This window comes from Salvelinus fontinalis, chromosome 5, assembly GCF_029448725.1.
Source record: "Salvelinus fontinalis isolate EN_2023a chromosome 5, ASM2944872v1, whole genome shotgun sequence".
NCBI lineage: Eukaryota > Metazoa > Chordata > Actinopteri > Salmoniformes > Salmonidae > Salvelinus > Salvelinus fontinalis.
The window spans coordinates 44,897,656-44,918,635 of NC_074669.1; the positions used below are offsets into that span (position 1 = coordinate 44,897,656).

At 41.5% G+C, this 20,980-nt stretch overlaps 1 protein-coding gene across 9 annotated transcripts in view; it reads left to right on the plus strand.

The window, feature by feature from the left end:
* LOC129855654 (discs large homolog 1-like protein) overlaps positions 1-20,980 on the plus strand; it is a 203,074-nt gene that overhangs the window by 174,718 nt on the left and 7,376 nt on the right. For all 9 annotated transcript variants that reach the window (XM_055923540.1, XM_055923541.1, XM_055923542.1 and 6 more), the window contains 4 exons: positions 10,722-10,898; positions 12,572-12,629; positions 17,589-17,610; positions 19,642-19,692. In XM_055923540.1, the coding sequence (XP_055779515.1) occupies positions 10,722-10,898; positions 12,572-12,629; positions 17,589-17,610; positions 19,642-19,692 (308 nt within the window). The remainder of the gene's footprint in view (positions 1-10,721; positions 10,899-12,571; positions 12,630-17,588; positions 17,611-19,641; positions 19,693-20,980) is intronic.

Sequence of the window (20,980 nt, forward strand, 5' to 3'; positions counted from 1 at the left end):
TATCGTAGCTTTTAGCATCCTCTCTACTTTGTGCTGCCTTCCATCTCATTACAGCAGAGGAGAAGTGGTTAGAAAACAGAGAACCCCACATTTGAATAAGCTGATTTTAACCAGGATGTTTTAATGGCACTATCTGGCTGGCTGCTGTACTACAGTAAGATTTAGTCTTCTCTTTAAGAGCCTTGGCTGGAAACACTACTGGAAGCCTGCCTGGGTGGGTGGTCAAGGTGGAGGACCTCATAGCAGATGGAGAAAAAATATTTACAAAATGTTATTGATCGTAAAAACACAATCTGAGAAAGGCTGTAGAATCCTAGAATGACGTGTTTTTTTTAAATATATGAAGTGACATTTACTATGGGTATTTTTGATCTGGCAGCTGGGATTGTGTGTGTTGCTGTATGTACAGTTGAAGTCGGAAGTTTACATACACTTAGGTTGGAGAAATTAAAACTCGTTTTTCAACCACTCCACAAATTTCTTGTTAACAAACTATAGTTTTGGCAAGTCGGTTAGGACATCTACTTTGTGCATGACACAAGACATTTTTTCAACAATTGTTTACAGAAAGGTTATTTCACTGTATCACAATTACAGTGGGTCAGATGTTTATATATACTAAGTTGACTGTGCCTTTAAACAGCTTGGAAAATTCCAGAAAATTATGCAATGGCTTTAGTAGCTTCTGATAGGCTAATTGACATAATTTGAGTCAATTGGAGGTGTACCTGTGGATGTATTTCAAGGCCTACCTTCCAGCTCAGTGCCTCTTTGCTTGACATCATGGGAAAATGAAAAGAAATCAGCCAAGACCTCCGAAAACTAATTGTAGACCTCCGCAAGTCTGGTTCATCCTTGGGAGCAATTTCCAAACGCCTGAATGTACCACGTTCATCTGTACAAACAATAGTACGCAAGTATAAACACCATGGGACCACGCAGCCGTCATACCGCTCAGAAAGGAGACGCGTTCTGTCTCCAAGAGATGAACGTACTTTGGTGCGAAAAGTGCAACTCAATCCCAGGACAACAGCAAAGGACCTTGTGAAGATGCTGGAGGAAACAGGTACAAACGCATCTATATCGACAATAAAATGAGTCCTATATCGACATAACCTGAAAGGCCGCTCAGCAAGGAAGAAGCCACTGCTCCAAAACTGCCATAAAAAAGCCAGACTATGGTTTGCAACTGCACATGGGGACAAAGATCGTACTTTTTGGAGAAATGTTCTCTGGTCTGATGAACCAAAAATGGAACTGTTTGGCCATAATGACCATCGTTATGTTTGGAGGAAAAAGGGGGAAGCTTGCAAGCTGAAGAACATCATCCCAACCTTGAAGCACGGGGGTGGCAGCGTCATGTTGTGGTGGTGCTTTGCTTGTGGGGGGGACTGGTGCACTTCACAAAATAGATGGCATCATGAGGCAGGAAAATTATGTGGATATATTGAAGCAACATCTCAAGATATCAGTCAGCAAGTTCAAGCTTGGTTGCAAATGGGTCTTCCAAATGGACAATGACCCCAAGCATAATTCCAAAGTTTTGGCAAAATGGCTTAAGGACAACAAAGTCAAGGCATTGGGGTGGCCATCACAAAGCCCTGACCTCAATCCTATAGAAAATGTATGGGCAGAACTGAAAAAGCGTGTGCGAGCAAGGAGACCTACAAACCTGACTCAGTTACACCAGCTCTGTCAGGAGGAATGGGCCAAAATTCCCCCAACTTATTGTGGGAAGCTACCCAAAACATTTGACCCAAGTTAAACAATTTTAAGGCAATGCTACCAAATACTAATTGAGTGTATGTAAACTTCTGACTCACTAGGAATGTGATGAAAAAAATAAAAGCTGAAATAAATCATTCTCTCTACTATTATTCTGACATTTCACATTCTTCAAATAAAGTGGTGATCCTAACTGACCTAAGACAGGGAATTTTTACTAGGATTAAATGTCAGGAATAATAAATAACTGAGTTTAAATGTGTTTGGCTAAGGTGTATGTAAACTTCCGACTTCAACTTTACTTGTCTCAAGACATTTATTTCACACAGAGTGCAAGTGTTTGTGCTCAGTACAAAAATGGAAGAGGGGCCACCGCTCAAGAAGAGTAAAAGTTCTGACACACTTGAGAAATTCTTATTATCAGACTACAACTTCTTCAGGCTAGGGTCTATTTTTCTACACTTCCTGTCTGACTGACGTGCCCAAAGTAAACTGCCTGTTACTCTGGCCCAGAAGCTAGGATATGCATATAATTGGTACCATTGGATGGGAAACACTTTGAAGTTTGTAGAAATGTTAAAATAATGTATGAGACTAACACAATAGATATGGTAGGAGAAAATCCAAAGAATAACCAACCGGAATTGAAAAAAATTTGAGAGCCCATGCTCTTACAATGGAAAGTATAGGGGTATTCTGAAATCTAGCTCTCAGGATGCAATTCCTATGGCTTCCACTAGATGTCAACAGTCTTTGTTCAAGGTGTCAGGCTTGTTTCTTCCCAAACGAGGAAGAATTTTGAGTTTTAGTACTGGGATACAGACTAGGAAATCAGTCTGTGTGTGCGCGACGAAGAGCACGCGCACCTGCTAATATCGTTTTCCTATTGAACATACTTCTTTCCGTATGAAATCTTATAGTTTAATTACATTTTAGGGTACCTGATGATTATATCAAAATGTATTTTGCATTGTTTTAACAAAGGTTAGCGGTAGCTTTTTGGATCCCTTTCTCTGCATGTTGAACGAGTGGATTACTCAAATCGATGGCGCCAACTAAAGAGACTTTTGGGGATATAAAGAAGGATCTTATCTAACAAAACGACACTACATGTTTTAGCTGGGACCCTTTGGATTGCAAATCAGAGAGATTTTCAAAAAGTGAATATTTCATCTTTATTTGTGATTTTATGAAGCCTGTGCCGGTGGAAAAATATGTTGATGTGGGGCGCTGTCCTCAAACAATCGCATGGCATGCTTTTGCTGTAAAGCCTATGGTAAATCGGACAATGCAGTTAGATGAACAAGACTTTAAGCTTTTAACCGATATAAGACACTTGTACCTAAATGTTTTATATCCATAATTTTTATGATTATTTATTTGAATTGCACGCACTCCAATCTCACCGGAAGTTGTCGTCTAGCCCTAAGTACATTAAAATGATGTAACATTGGCAGGCACATTACAGGTTATTGCTGCTCGTTGTTCTCAGTGCTCGATTACTTAATTTGTTATTACCTGTCATGCATATCTTTAATAAATACAAATATTATACCATAATTTAATTACATCTGTTACTATAGGATTATTACACTAGAAAGACACTGTACAGTACAATAAGTGTGATCGCTTCTGTTTTTCCTACAGTACCTAGAGTATGTGGACCTGTACTAGTGTCCTAGTATTCCTATTTCTCAGCTACTGCATATCTGTCCCGGTCCTGGACTACAGCCCTGTTTTATTGATGAAGGAAAGGCATGGGGATGATGCAGCCTGGACACTAGGGGATGGCTGTTACTTCAGCTCCAGTTCCTAAGCAGGCAGGCAGACACACACACACACGTTTGTGCCCTACTCAACATCCTGGATCTCTGTGGGCTGATTTGTCTCAGGAAAGCCACGGTTGCTTAGCCAGAACACACACACACACACAATGTAAAGGTTATGCGGTTGGAAAATCTCTCCTGAGCTGTCTTTAGTGTGCTGCATATGTTTATTATTGCAGCTATTCAGATATGGATCACATATTCCATGCACACCTGCTCAGTGCTCAGTCATTGTGATCTGTGTCTGAACTCATTCCATCCATATTTATCATACTTCTCCCGTCTCTCCTAGACAAAAATAGTAGCTACAGACTCTCTGACCAGGGCTTTTTGGACCTGTAAAACAATCTCATTTTTGCTAACTTTAACAGCCGACTAATTAGCTTGCTGCCAGTTCTTAGCAAACTTACGGAAATTATTGTGGTTGACCGGATACAATGCTATTTCTCTGTGAATAATTTAACAACTGACTTTCATCATGCTTATAGGGAAGGACACTCAACATGTACTGCACTGACACAAATTACATGATTGGCTGAAAGAAATTGACAAGAAGATTGTGGAAGCTGTATTGTTAAAATTAATTTTGTTAAATTTCAGTGCAGCCTTTGATATTATTGACCATATTTGTTATTGAAAAAAATGCGTTATGGCTTTATGTGGGAACACCTTCAAGACTGTTGGTAGAGCATTATAGGTGACTACCACATGAAGCTGGTTGAGAAAATGCCAAGAGTGTGCAAAGCTGTCAAGACAATTGGAGACTACTTTGAAGAATCTCAAATATAACATATTTTGATTTGTTTAACACTTTTTTGGTTACTACATGATTCCATATGTGTTATTTCATAGTTTGGATGTCTTCACTATTATTCTGCAATGTAGAAAATAGTAAAAAATTAAGAAAAACCCTGGAATGAGTAGGTGTGTCTAAACTTTTGACTGGTACTGTATATATATATATATTTTTTAAATAGAAATTAAAATAATTGTATTTCATCTTTTCAATAATTTGAATGATCTTTTATTTTTATCGCTTCAGTTTTTGTACTGAAGAGAAAAAATATCCAATCATGATTTTTCTTTGGTGGTCTCTGGGTCGAAGAAAATGTAGCTAGCTCAGCCAACCATTGGCTAGGCCTTCAGAAGGTAGACAGGAGGCCTCATTCAGCTGTATTAGAGTTTGAGTGACCAATCACATTTTGACTTGCAATGGGTGGGACCTAGGCTGGGTACAAGTCACTTTAGCTGATCCACCCCCTGTACTCCATGTCATATGCCAAAGAGACAGACCTTTCTGCCATATTCAAATATGAACATTATATCATTAAAACCTCTTGAAGCTAGGGGGCAGTATTTGTGTGTTTGGATAAATAACGTTCCCAAAGTAAATTGCCTATTTCTCAGGCCCAGATGCTAGAATATGCATATAATTGGCAGATTATGATACTCTGTTTTATTGTCTGTGAGTATAACTGATATTGCAGGCGAAAACCTGAGGAAAATCCAACCAGGAAGTGCTGTTTTTCTGAAAGTACTCTGTTCCATTGCCTGCCTATCCTCCATTTAAAGGGATATCAACCAGATTCTTTTTCATAGGGCTTCCACCGGGTGTGAACAGTCTTTAGACATAGTTTCAAGCTTTTATTCTGAAAAATGAGCGAGAATGATCACATTGCGTCAGTGGACTGCCAGATGTCCTTAGATTTGTTCATGCGCGCGCCACTGGTAGCTAGACATTTTCTTTCTCTCTTGTATTGAAAAGTTTACCGTCCGGTTGAAATATTATCGATTATTTATGTTAAAAACAACCTGAGGATTGATTATAAAAAACGTTTGACATGTTTCTACGAACTTTACGGATACTATTTGGAATTTGTCTGCCCGTCGTGACCTGCACGAGCCTGTGGATTACTCAACAAAATGCGCCAACCAAATGGAGGTTTTTCGATATAAAAATTATCTTTATCGAACAAAACTAACATTTATTGTGTAAGTGGGAGTCTCGTGAGTGCAAACATCCGTAGATCATCAAAGGTAAGCGATTCATTTTATTGCTTTTCTGACTTTCGTGACCAAATTACTTTGCTGCTAGCTGTTTTGTCTACTGATCGATGTCCTCACACAAACGCTTGGTTTGCTTTCGCTTTAAACCTTTTTTTAAAATATGACACGCCAGGTGGATTAACAACAAGCTAAACTGTGTTTTGGTATATTGCACTTGTGATTTCATGAAAATTAAATATTTTTGGTAATTTAATTTGAATTTGGCGCTCTGCAATTCAGTGGAGGTTGACGAAAATGATCCCGCTAAAGGGATCGGTGCGCCAAGAGGTTTTAATGAGCGAGTAGAACAGGTCGAAAAGCATTAAACATGTATGGTAATTCAGCTAGCTAGCTTGCACTTGCTAGCTAACGTTAATGTGTCCCATTTAGCTAGCTTGCTGTTGCTAGCTAATTTGTCCTGGGATATAAACATAATTCTATTTTCGAGGCTCCACGTGTTGTCGTGGAATATATTAAGTTATTTCCAATAACCAATGAGCAACTCCGCCCTAAATCCAGTGCATATTGAACGTTGAGATTACCGAAAGTCCATTCTCTGTGGCAATGAGTGGAATATTAGCTAAAGAGACTGGTTCTCAGAATAAGTTTGGACCATAGCTTAGTGTGTGGCACCGTTCTTCTGGAAGGCCTAGATATGTCACTGACAAGCCTAGTTTTCCCATGCTTGTGTTGTAGTGCAGGGTCCCCCAACAATATTATCCCCCCCAAGACACTCAAATTAATTATGAATATTTGTTTCATTAAACAAAAAAATCAAAGAACCGAGATGCAAAAACTCACAAATGCATTGTCCCAAGAAGGAAGTTACCCCACCTAAATAACTTCATGGGGAGAGAGAATGCAGGAGACAGTCAACTAATAAAGCAGGCAGCGGACCATTTTGTGGTGCTGAAATGTAAAGCTGCAACTGCAGTGCAATCAATAGGAGGGGAACAGCACCTGGTGCTGAAAATATGGCTAACTTGTTATGCAAGTGTTCCACAGCAACAGATGGAGAAAACCTATACCTGTCGAGTAATTCATTTTAACAATAATCTTCATTTTAATTTGACTTTACAAAACAACAAGAGGGCTTAATTGGAGTCTATTTCTTCTGATCCTAGGCCTATATAAAATAACTTAACTGGCTGAGGCTTTACAGCATATTTCACAATAACAAAAATATATGGCCTAATAGAAGTCAGATTCTTTTTTATTAGGCCTACTTACAATTGCAACTGTACATTCTTCCCTGAAACATTAGTGTCTAGTTTGAGAAACAGACGCCTCACAAGTCTTCAACTGGCTGCTTCATTAAATAGTATGCGCAAAACACCAATCTCAACGTCATCAGCGAAGAGGAGACTTCGGGATGCTGGCCTTTTAGACCTCCGGTCTACATGTTTCTCCTGGTCTCCGGGGGCGAGGCGAGAATCGAGGGTGAACGAGGACGACAGGGCACCGATTCCCTCTCCCTTCTAAGTTCTCGAAGCCACCCATCGATCCGGATGGTCAAGGCTATGAGGGAGTCAAGGTCCATGGGCAGCTCCCGGGCTGCGAGCTCATCTTTGATCAGTGAAGAAACATGTTGAATAATGCTTCCGGGTTCCAGGCACTCTCAGCTGCCAATGTGCGAAAATCCACTGCATAGTCTGCCACACTACAGGAGTCTTGACGTAACGGGAGCAGCTTACGAGCACCCGCTCTCCCGGACAACAGAGAATCAAACACCTTCCGAACTTCTGCCACGAACCCCTCCAGACTGAAGCAGATGGCGGACTGTTGCTCCCACACCACCGTGGCCCAGGCGAGTGCCCTCCCGGACTTCAGTGTTATAATGTACGCTATCCTCGAGCGGCCCGAGGGGAACGAAGAAGGCTGCAGCTCAAAAATGAGGGAGCACTGGGAGAGAAAAGCCCGGCAGGTTCCTGAATCTCCAGCGTAGCGCTCCGGAGGAGGTAAGCGGGGTTCTCAGGACACTGGAGTAGGCTGGGAGATTACAGGTGTGACCCTCTGCCCAGTGGGGAATCCACAGAATTGCTTCAGCAATGTATAGAATGCCTGGTCATGGCGTTCAACCAGGGTATGGAGTCCCTCCATATGACATTGCAGTAACTCCTTGTGTCTTCCAATGGTGGCTCCTTGCAGGAAGACAGCATTGTGGAGCTGGTCTGTGTCTGCTGGGTCAGTCATGGCCAGTTGTATGGTCAGGTGTGGAAAAAAAGACAAGCTGCAGCTGGCCCAGAACAGAGCAGCATGTCTGAGCCTCAAATGTACACAGAGGGACAATGTCAATAACATACATGTCCGTCTCTACTGGTTCGGAATGGAGGAGAGATTGACAGCATCACTGCTGGTCTTTGTAAGAAGTATTGATGTGCTGAAAGTACCAAATTGTCTGTTCAACCAGTTAACCTTTTACTGCAGTGGGCTATATCAGGGTCACACAGTGTATGTTTCTTGGTAGTCTTAAACAAATCTACTTTGAAACAAAAGTGTACACCTCACTCACTGTTATGGGCTTAAAAAAGAAGACTGTATTCAATGGAGTTTTCATTCCAATATTATACATACACACATCACAGAAGACTGAAATCTAACAAAACCGTTTGACATAGAATTTTTTTTTTTGTGATGTTTATTAATTATTCAATTATAGAAAATATAACATTCCACCCATGAGGCCACTAGAAGGCGATTTGTTCATTTGACTGTTAGGAAAGGGGTACCACACAGCTGAAAAGCCCATACATACCCCACAAGACAAACAATCAGGGGTCTTTTCACAGTCCCAAGTCCAGAAAAGAGGCTGGGAGACGCACAGAACTGTATAGAGCAATGACTACATGGAATTCTCTTCCACCTCAGATAATTCAGGTAAGCAATACATCAGTTTTAAAAACAGATAAAACACCACCTCAAAGAGCAACACGGACTGTGAAGACACACACATTACTCTGAGTATTTTTCATTTGTTATTTTTCTCTATTTTCAATAGTCGTATTGTTCTTTAGTCGTAGTGTTCTTAGTTTACATTTGTGTTGCTGTTTCCTGTCCATCAGTGTTCTGTATTTTGTCATGTTCAATGTTTTGTTTGGATCCCAGGAAGAATAGCTGCTACTTCTTCAACAGCTAATGGGGACCCGAATAAACAATCATAAAATCATCACTCAATGTCGGGTGTAAAATCATGCTCACTCACTTTAACTTCCCTTCCCTGTGTGTTGTGTGTATATATATATATAAAAAAATACCTCCACTCACCTGATGCAGTTTCTTATGAGGCTTCATGCAATCCTTGTCTTTCACACAAGGCTTGACTAATACGGTGCCTTGCAAAAGTATTCACTCCCTTGGTGTTTTTCCTATTTTGTTGTATTACAACCTGTAATTTAAATGTTTTTTATTTGGATTTCATGTAATGTACATACACAAAATAGTCCAAATTGGTGAAGTGAAGAGAAAATTAAAAGTGCAAAAAGTTTTTTTACTGAAAAGTGGTGGGTGCATATGTATTCACCCCCTTTGCTATGAAGCCCCTAAATAAGATCTGGTGCAAACAATTACCTTAAGAATTCACATAATTAGTTAAATAAAGTCCACCTGTGTGCAATCTAATTGTCACATGATCTGTCACATGGTCTCAGTATATATACACCTGTTCTGAAAGGCCCCAGAGTCTGTAACACCACTAAGCAAGGGGCACCACCAAGCAAGCGACACTAAGGTCAAGGAGCTCACCAAATACGACAGGGACAAAGTTGTGGAGAAGTACAGATCAGGGTTGGGTTATAAGTAAAATATCAGAAACTTTGAACATAGCAAGGAGTACCATTACATCCATTATTAAAAAATGAAAAGAATATGGCACCACAACAAACTTGCCAAGAGATGGCAGCACACCAAAACTCACGGACAGGCAAGGAGGGCATTAGTCAGAGAGGCAACAAGCGACCAAAGATAACCCTGAAGGAGCTGCAAAGCTCCACAGCGGAGATTGGAGTATCTGTCCATAGGACCACTTTAAGCCGTACACTCCACGGAGCTGGGCTTTACAGAAGAGTGGTCAGAAAAAAGCCACTGCTTAAAAACAAAAATAAGCAAACATGTTTGGTGTTCGCCAAAAGGTATGTGGGAGACTCCCAAAACATATTGAAGAAGGTACTCTGGTCAGATGAGACTAAAATTGAGCTTGTTGGCCATCAAGGAAAATGTCTGGCGCAAACCCAACACCTGTCATCACCCCGAGAACACCATCCCCAAAGTGAAGCATGGTGGTGGCAGCATTATGCTGTGGGGATGTTTTTCATCAGCAGGTAATGGGAAACTGGTCAGAATTGAAGGAATGATGGATGGTGCTAAATACAGGGAAATTCTTGAGGGAAACCTGTTTCAGTCTTCCAGAGATTTGAGACTGGGACGGAGGTTCACCTTCCAGCAGGACAATACCCTAAGCATACTGCTAAAGCAACACTTGAGTGGTTTAAGGGGAAACATGTATATGTCTTGGAATGGCCTAGTCAAAGCCCAGACCTTAATCCAATTGAGAATCTGTGGTATGACTTAGATTGCTGTACACCAGCGAAACCCATCCAACTTGAAGGAGCTGGAGCAGTTTTGCCTTGAAGAATGGGCAAAAATCCCAGTGGCCAGATGTGCCAAGCTTATAGAGACATACCCCAAGAGACTTGCGGTTGTAATTGCTGCAAAAGGCGGCTCTACAAAGTATTGGCATTGGGGGGGATGAATAGTTATGCACTCTCAAGGTCAGATTTTTTTTGTCTTATTTCTTGTTTGTTTCACACAAAATATTTGCTTCTTCAAAGTGGTAGGCATGCTGTGTAAACAAAATGATACAAACCCCCCAAAAATCTATTTTTATTCCAGGTTGTAAGGCAACAAAATAGGAAAAATGCCAAAGGGGGTGAATACTTTCGCAAGACACTGTAGCTCCCTAATAATGTGAAAAATGTATTTTTACTGAAGGATATACAGTACTGTGATTTTTCTCTCTCTGCAGAGTCGATTTTGACTATGCCAAGACAAACGACTCAGTTCCACCCTCATCTATTGTAGTTGTTTGTCTGCAGGGCGCTGTTTGATGTAATGTTGGTTCTCCTCCAGGGCTCTGTTTGACTATAACGGGACAAAGGACTCTGGGCTGCCCAGCCAGGGGCTTAACTTCCACTTTGGAGACATACTTCACGTGGTGAACACCTCCGATGACGAGTGGTGGCAGGCGAGGCACATGACCCACAAAGAAGAGGTAGATGAGGTCGGAGTCATCCCCAGCAGGAGGAGGTGAGGGGTCAGGGTTGCTCAGGTTAGAAGCTGCCTACAGGCACAGATCTAGGGATGGGCAACATGCCGGTCCCTGATCAGCACTAGACTTCTCAAACTTAAATCTTATTTTAGGAGACTGGACAAAAAAAGTTTGAATTAGTAGGCATCTTGTCAGTTAGCATGGCATTACTTTAAATAAGCCCTCTTACTCACCAGCCTCAGCCGTTTGGGGAATTCAGTTTTAAAACCCTATTGCATGTCCTGTGCTTGCTCACAGAGTGCTCAGTGTATGCGTGTGCGTGTTAGCACAGCCCAGTGCTGGTCTTATCCCTGGACACAGCATGGTGCCACTGCGACTGGCAATATACCGTAAAGGCCACCTTTGGGGCAGAGAGTAGGTTAACATACAACCACTCTTTTTTTTGTTTCGCCAAGGATTGTACTGAGGTGTTTTACAAGTCTTTAAATAAAAAAATAAAAAAGGTCCAGTCGAAACAAACACACCCATTAGCCTTACACTTCCTATGTTAAATCAGCTGTTTCATTATAGACTTGAGTCTCTCTCTGTATTTCTCTCTTACTCTGTCACTGTCACGCTTCACCTCTGTTTCCTCCCTCCGTCGCTCCCTCCCCTGGAAGAGGAGTGATGGACAGATAATTGACTTCTCACCTGACTCTGTTTCATCTGTCTCCTTGGAAGCTGGATATGATGAGATGGCAGCAGTTGCAGGGTGTTTTGTAGAAAGTTGTATATCATGAGAGTAGGAGTCTATGTCAAAGCATGAGGCATTGTGAGGATAGGCCAACAGGATTGTAGATGTGTGAACCTATTTATCTTGAGCACGGCAATGTAAAATTGTTTTTGATACTTGCTATTGTGAAGGAAATGAAGATGAATATAGCCTGTAAAAAAAACATATAAGAAAAGAGCCCGTAGCAGCCATTGAACATCCATGCTTTGAAGAGTAGCTTGTGGCAGCTGTTAACCCAAGTGAAGGCTTAAAGGAAAGCTGTACTACACTAGCTGTTGATGCAGAGCAGAAGACAGTTAGCTTCTCTTATCTGGAGCTCTGAGTTCTTTTACTCTTCTCACTCCTGCTCTCCAAGGCATTGATACATTCTCCTGTGATGTCCTCATTAATAAAGGAAACTAAGAAATAGGAGGGAAACTATTTACGTTCTAAACTAAAGCTTTATAGAGCTCTGTAGAATTGCTTTGTAGGATTAAATACAAAGAAAAGACAATGCAAAGAGTCGCATTGTTTTCGAAACATTTTTAAGAACGATTTGGATTCTGAAAATATTTCCTTCGGGGTCTCATTTAAGTGAAATGGAAATGTAGCAGGGACTTAATTACTGGTAGATAAAGTATTTTCAGGTGCTGTGTTGTAATGTTGCATCCAAGGCCGACTTAGAGGGAAATAAAAAGGTTTCCCTCAAGGCAACTGTTTTTATTCTTCTGATTACTGAATCACCCCTTTCCTCTCTACTCATCAATCTCAGCAGGGTACTGTGGAAGTTACTATATAGATGGAACCGGGATTTGAGTCTTCACACACACTGCAATATCCCGGCAAAAAAAATAGCCGGCTTGTTTCAAGACACGATTATGTTAAATGTTTCATCAGTGACCCATGGGTGTAGCCCTCACTCCCTCGCTTCTCAGCCACTCTCTCTCTTCTCTCCTGCAGGGTAGACAGAGCGCGGTTAAAGACTGTCAAATTCAATGCCAGGTCTCAAGACAAAGGGGTGAGTTGATCTCTGTTACATTATCAGTGTTGTTATTGAAATATTGCTTACAATGTAGCAGACGGGTGGCCGGGCTGGCCCACAAGTGACGAAAGTGTGAAGTAACACAAACTTAGACCAAGATGGACCTTTCTCCAAGGAAACAACCCAGGACTTTTATTCAGGAAATGAAACAGAATGCGCCACAGCGCTGGGTAACAATAAACCCAAACCAAAAACCTAGCTCCTCTTTGAGCCAGGTTTAACATCCACCACCCAACCTCCAAGCTAATGATATTCAGGTGTGTGTAATTAAGCTCTTACCTTTCAGGGCCAACCTCTATCCTGGCAAGCAGATGTAGCCAACGAGCAGGAATATACCGGCCATCACACACCCTCACTCTCACTCCCTCACAACAATAACACACTCTTCAAGATAGTTAGGTTTGGAAACAAAAATTAAGTTAGTTTAAGGTTTGTTCAAATCCATAAACACTTCAGTAAACATGGTCCTAAAACTAAATCTCGCATCATTACAAACTTCACCCCATCTAACATTATCCCAGGTGTTGTTCAGAGCAGCATAATGATATCTCCATTCCTTCCCTACATAGAGCTAATGAATGTGTTACCTGCTCAGAAACCATAGTCTAGTCACAGTTCGGTGCACAATCACTATCATCAGAAAGAACGCTGACCTCTCAAAACTGAGCATGCAAGTATTCTTATGACTTAATTTTTTATGTTTTTAATATGGGCAGAGTACTAAACTTGAGATACACACAGATTTCAAGTCAGCGTTCTACCCATAATTATATTGTTGAAGCTATTATTTTCTATCTATATAACCTAAATGAATGTACTAATATCTGACTGTCTGAGGCTGTCTGTCTACCGTGATCACTGTCCAGTTCTCCTAGCCACAACACTTTTGTTATATTTCCCACCTGACTCAGTGAATCTCCCATAGGAAAACTGTGCTGCGTTGAAACAGTGGTGGGTTCCAGCACAACTTCTATATAGATCTAATCGGTGCCCAAATTCACAAAGCGTCTCAGAGTAGAATTGCTCATCAGGGATCAGATGTTTTCTCTTATTCATCGTGATCTAAAAAGCAAAACTGATCATAGATCAGCACTCCTACTCTGATTGCTCTAAATTCAGGTGGTGCAAGTGTCAAACGCCGGTCAATTGCACTTTCGCCATGTAAAAACTTGGGCACTGGCATTTTCCACCCATTACGCCAGGTTTGGCAATTTGTCTGTCAAATATCAGCTCGCTTGCGCTGAGGTGGGAGGGGAGGAAATGTTTGCCCATAACCTCACCTCCACCATGGGGCACTCTGTTCACAATGTTGACATCAGCAACCGCTCGCCCACACAACGCCATATGTCTGCCATCTGCCCGGTACATTTGAAAACGGGATTCATCTGTGAAATGCACACTTCTCCAGCGTGCCGGTGGTCATCAAAGGTGAGCATTTGCCCACTGAAGTCGGTACCGATGCCGAACTGCAGTCAGGTCAAGACCCTGATGAGGACAACGAGCTTGCAGATGAGCTTACCTGAGACGGTTTCTAACAGTTTGTGCAGAAATTCTTCGGTTGTGCAAACTGTTTCATCAGTTGTCCGGGTGGCTGGTCTCAGAACAATCTGCTGGTGAAGAAGCCGGATGTGGCGGTCCTGGGCTGACATGGTTATACTTGGTCTGCGGTTGTGAGGCCGGTTGGACGTACTGCCAAATTCTCTAAAATGACGTTGGAGGCGGCTTATGGTAGAGAAATGAACATTCAGTTCTCTGGCAACAGCTCTGGTTGACATTCCTGCAGTCAGCATGCCAATTGTATGCTCCCTCAACTTTATACATTTGTGGCATTGTGTTGTGTGACAAAACTGCACATTTTAGTGGCCTTTTATTGTCCCCATCACAAGGTGCACCTGTGTAATGATCATGTCGTTTAATTAGCTTCTTGATATGCCACACCTGTCAGGTGGATGGATTATCTTGGCAAAGTAGAAAGGATCACTAACAGGGATTTAACAAAATTTGTTCTCCAAATTTGAGAGAAATACGCTTTGTGTGTATGAAACATTTCTGGGATCTTTTATTTCAGTTAATGAAACTTTACTTTTACATGTTGCGTTTATATTTTTGTTCAGTGTACATCACCAATGTTTTATTAAAATATCACCTGCTGAAAAACCGTTAAGACATTCCCCCTTGTTTATATTAGACATTATTTTTGTCCAGCTTCTGTGACCAGTTTGGACACATTATGTGCAATGCCCATTGCATGAAAGGTGTAATTGACTGTAGGAAGCCTGTTTAGCAACATAAACTTTGTTTAACAACATAATTTTGTAAAATACATCTTCCACTTTCCTCTGTTGGACCCAACTGTCAAATCGTGAAAATTCCGATCACTGTCTGTGGTGCTGAACAATGTTACTTCTAAGCTGATGGTGCCGCAGTAGTCCTGAGACTGTCCCGGGACAACCGCACAGAACAAATATTAGCCACGGAGAGACTCCACTTTCAAATGTTTTCCCTTTTAACACTGTCAACATTTCCCTTTACTGGGGCAATTGTGATCGAATCAACGCAATATTAGCCGCTTTATATGCAACACACCGAAACAAAACCAACTATGCAAGACTTAGTATGCCAAACTATGCAAGAGTTTATGCAACAGAATCGGAGTAGGGTTCTGTTGCATTGACACACAGGACTCAGCCCGTACTCTACACAGACCTGTGCAGTACAACTAATCAGACCTGCAGTAGGCCTATCTGCAACTAGACCATTGCTATATATGGATCTGTGCCCTTTTACTTTGAACTGGACTGTTAACAGCATTTTTTTATTTTATGGTAGGCCTACTGTCAAACCCTGACCTTAGAGATCCTTTTTATGTCTCTATTTTGGTTTGGTCAGGGCGTGAGTTGGGGTGGGTATTCTATGTTCTATGATTTGTATTTCTATGTTTTGGCCGGGTAGGGTTCTCAATCAGGGACAGCTGTCTATCATTGTCTCTGATTAAGAACCAAATGTCTTGGGGGTATGATCTTTGATTTTTGTAGCTAGCTAAGTAAACAATGAATCCCAACACATGATGTAACGTTAGTTAGCGAGCCAGCCAGCTAGCATTAACTAGCTAACAGTACACTTTAACTTGAAAAGAAAATACTTTGTCAAAATTAGAGGAGTCTTCTGTAAGACGTATAGCTAGCTAAACAATGGACCATAATCACAACTCATGTTACTACCCTGCATGAATCTGCAGGTAGCTAACCAACCAGGTTCTATGGCTATAACTAGTCAAGGAAATGTGTCTGAGATACGAAGAATAAGATCATACACATAACGTTAGCAAGCAACCCAGCCAGATAATGTTAGCTAGCTAACAGTACATTTGGAATGAAACCACTTTCTGTCAAAATTAGAAACATGTAATAACTGAAAGTAGCTAGCCAGACTATCTTACCAGTATACATCATGGTTGGATGCGTCTCCTGTCTGATGCCATGCATAGTTGTGCCCTTAGTTTGACGATGTACTCCAGACTGGTGTTTTCTCCATCTCCTTAGCTATTGTTAGGTTCTTATTTTTCAGAGTAAATGACTCACGGACACTAGAGAAGCTTTAACCAAGTTTAATCATCCCCAAATGGTTCTGTACAGCTGTGATCACACAGTAAAAGATTTCAGACTTCACAGTTTATATGTATCCTACTTAAGACACTCCCCTTTCTCTCCAATCCTTACATTTTATGGCTCTACAGGAAGCTAATAAAGAGGGTAACAGGATTCCAAACAATTATTACTCTGTCCTCACCTCCTGACCTCAACCCCTCTTTCATCTAATACACAGATGTCCATCTGTCTCCCCTGTATCAACACATCGCTCTCCTCTCCTCTATCAAACACATTCCAAAGCCTTCTTCTTACTTCTGAGACCCATTAACTTCTAACATAGTCTCTTTAATTTCCTATCATTCATTTAATATCTCAATGTTCAAAGTTTAGCCGATTCCAACACTATCATACTCGAATTCCACAGATCTTTCAAAACTCAGTCCTCCAGAAATTGGAAAGCATACACAAAAGCTAGCTAACAGTACACTTTAATTTGGTTCATGCAGTTTTACTACACGCTACATTTTCTTAAAAGCCACATTCAACACGATTACCTAAACATACTGACCAGCTCAATAGACAGACCAATCCAAACTCATCTCTCGGCATGTCCAGCCCACTCATTATCTCAGCCCATCATGGCTAGCGGGAAGGTTGTTCACTTTTTCTGTGGCTTAACCAACAAGGCTCGCAATTTAACAATTTTATTTGTATTTACAGATGGCTGACAGGTTTGATATTAAGGCACATGAAAGTTCACATGTTCGAGAAGGCATTTCTGCCCCAAAAAAACACATTTAGATTTTAAAATGTAAAGAAAATTGCGTTCAAACGGCTCTCCTGTGAAGTTGTGTCATACGCCTAGTTTCCTGAATCAGGTTACAAATGCATCCAACAAGTTTGTAGAGTCACAAGCTTGATGTAGTCATTGCGTGCTAGAAATATGGGACCAAATACTAAACTTTTGACTACTTTATTTATAAGAATCTTTAGGGGTGTCATATCACCCCACTCCTCTGCACACTCCACTGGCTTCCAGTCGGAGCAGCAAGGGAAACTACACCTTACCTTCAAGCTTTGCTCAAAGCCTACATCCCTACCTGAGCACTCCGTTCTGCCACCTCTGGTCTCTTGGCCCTACCACCCCTACGGGAGGTCTATGGACTGAGCCTGCGTCTCCAGTAGCTTTGCTCATTGGTTTATCAGTTGGTTAGTTTGACCATTTGGCTTCAGTGCAGCGCTGCGATTGTGCATGACGGTTGAACAGCGTGATGTGTTCCAGTAATGAATATCTCTCTTGTGGTTGTGTCTCCTGTTGCTTTGCTCTCTGACGGCTACTTCACAGGTCCCTGACGACAAAGCACTGAGTAAGTCACAAGGATTTCACGGTCACACAACCATCTGAAGCTCATCCATGATTCCCACAGTCATTTAATATTGTAATTTAAGCCTTTGCTATGACATCCAATGCATTGTCATCAAAATCTCTCTCTGTCATCCAGCCTCTACTGACAATCGGCTTAGTTTGATTACATAAAAACATATATACAAAACAGAGTGCTTTATTTCTATTCCGTTCAAAGCCCAAACAGTACCTCTAAACATGCATTGCATCTATGTAACACTACCCAACACTCATATTTCTAACAGATCATCTTGACATCAGCCTCTGTACACTGATCAGCATTTACACTGTGGTTAGCATTACATTATGACCAGCACACTGAGTCAGTGTGATGTCACTAAATCAATGGTGACTCGTCGGTGGGTATTGTACTGCAGATCATGTATGCTGCTTTTGCATTGTTACAGCAGGCTCCTCAACACTATTGGTATTTGTTTCCCCTTACTCAGCATAGATAGGCCAGTTTAGAGACACATAGTCTGTAGAATAATATACTGTAGGGGACATAATAGACAGTCCTGACTCCTGTGTAGTCCAGAAGACTTAACTCTGATGATCCAAAGTTTAAATCTTAAAACGAATAGAAATTTAAAAAATAACATTAAAATAACAAAACTACAATGATGTGTGTTTGTTACAGAGGTGTCAGAATCACCTTTTTATTGGGGACCTTTTCTGTTGAAAATATCACTATTCTACCCCCTTGGCTGTGCTAAGAACCTTCATGAGTGCTGAATGTTGTGCGAGTATGGTTTCAACCGTAACTTAAAACATGCATTTTTAGTTCGCCGTTATTTCTTCCGGTATAATCTTTTACAAGAGACCTGGTCCAAAATGGCCACAGTGTTGGACAGAAAAACACACATTAACATGGTGTATAAAGCTCTATGACCTTGACATGGCCATGACATGCACCTCGATGTGATTCGATAGGATGACCTGCTGTGATCAAATTCTAGGATGAAAGAGGAAGGTCTCACAGATATACCGTCACGCTGCCCTTCACAAAAACCTAACTTGAGAGGGTATCGTTTTTAGAAAGTACAATATTCACACCTCCATCTCCAAAACGTTCCTAGCACTGCCCTCTCCTGGTGATCCTGTGTATCTTCATGTTGTGACCTTGTATTACATTACCCACTCCCACTGATGTCTATTGAGTTGTCTGTATCTACATGTTTCTGTGATGCTGACATTCCCTTTGCTATACTTTCAGAGCATGTAACCTCTAATGCCAGCGATAGTGAAAGTAATTACTGTATGTCCTGGTGTCCCCCTCAATCCCTACCTCCGTCGACGGGCTGCCTGTGTTCTTTCATTTGTTTTGCATGTCTCCATCTTCTCTTTTATGATCTATTCTGTCTGTTTGGTCTGAGCAGCATACTCCGAGGATCACACACGTTAGAGTCCCCAAGCTACTTCAGGGATGCATGTTGAAATAGAAGTCGTATTAGGACAGTGGTTCTCAATAAGACTCATGAGACCACAGGCTTACTGGTCAAATTCCCGTGCAGGGTTCTTCAGGGGTACTCTGGACAGAGCTACTGTAAATGTATTTGGTGGTACAGTAACCAAAAAAGGTTGAGAACCACTGTATTACGACAGTTACTGTATTGATATGAAAACAATGTAGAGCTTTACCAGTGTATTTGTGTGAGAGGAACAGAGTCTCCTGTTGTGACTATACAGTGTTCTGCTTTCTTTACTGCAATTAAATACTTTAAGAGAAGCAAAACTGCTCATACATATTCACAAGCTTTGTGGCATGCATGCACATTAGCTACTCTTTTAATGTTCTGTACAGATGGAGCGAAGGGGGTCATTATGTTAACTCCATTTTGATACGCACACTTATAACAAGGGACAAGGAGAATACTGACCCACACACACACAGCATGCCAACAGCTGGTCTGACTCCTAACCATAATCACAGTATCTACTGCATCGCCACTATCTGTCTAAACATGGCCGCCTGTTCTGTCCGTCCTATCAGGTGGCCAGGAGGAGTACGTCCTGTCCTACGAGCAAGTCACACAGCAGGAAGGTAAGACACAGCTTACATTATCATCTCTGTCACACATCATCTGACAGCAGTAGTATCACAGGATAGCTCAGCTCTCACTGCCCCATTAGAGTTAGTTATCTCACTTGGTTATGGTGTCTTAGTTAGTTACAGTAACGATGATAACAAACCATCTTAGAATTAGTTACAGGGGCTTGCGAAAGTTTTCACCCCCTTGGCATTTGTCCTATTTTGTTACCTTACAACCTGGAATTAAAATAGATTTTTGGGGATTTGTATCATTTGATTTACACAACATGAATCCCACATTGAAGATGCAAAATATGTTTTTTGTGAAACAAGAAATAAGACAAAACATCTGAACTTGAGGCTGCATAACTATTCATCCCTCCCAATGCCAATACTTTGTAGAGCCACGTTTTGCAGCAATTACAGCTGCAAGTCTCTTGGGGTATGTCTCTGAGCTTGGCACATCTAGCCACTGGGATTTTTGCCCATTCTTCAAGGCTAAAGTGCTCCAGCTCTTTCAAGTTGGATGGGTTCCGCTGGTGTACAGCAATCTTTAAGTCACAACACTGATTCTCAATTGGATTGAGGTCTGAGATTTGACTAGGCCATTCCAAGACATTTAAATGTTTCCCCTTAAACCACTCAAGTTTTGCTTTAGCAGTATGCTTAGGGTCATTGTCCTGCTGGAAGGTGAACCTCCAGAGATTTGAGACTGGAACGGAGGACTGAGACAGGTTTCCTTCAAGAATTTCCCTGTATTTAGCGCCATCCATCATTCCTTCAATTCTGACTAATTTCCCAGTCCCTGTCGATGGAAAAACATCCCCACAGCATGATGCTGCCACCACCATGCTTCACTGGGGATGGTATTCTCGGGTTTGTGCCAGACATAGCGTTTTCCTTGATGGCCAAAAAGCAAACTTTTTGTCATCTGACCAGAGTACCTTCCATATGTTTGGGGACTCTACAACATGCCGTTTGGCGAACACCAAACATGTTTGCATAATTTTTTTCTTTAAGCAATGGCTTTTTTCTGACCACTCTTCCGTAAAGCCCAGCTGTGGAGTGTACGGCTTAAAGTGGTCCTATGGACAGATACTCCAATCTCCGCTGTGGAGCTTTGCAGCTCCTTCAGGGTTATCTTTGGTCGCATTTTTGCCTCTCTGACTAATGCCCTCCTTGCCTGGTCTGAGTTTGGTGGGTGGCCCTCTCTTGTCAGATTTGTTGTGGTGCCACATTATTTAAAACATTTAAATAATGGATTTAATGGTGCTCCGTGTGATGTTCAAAGTTTCGGATA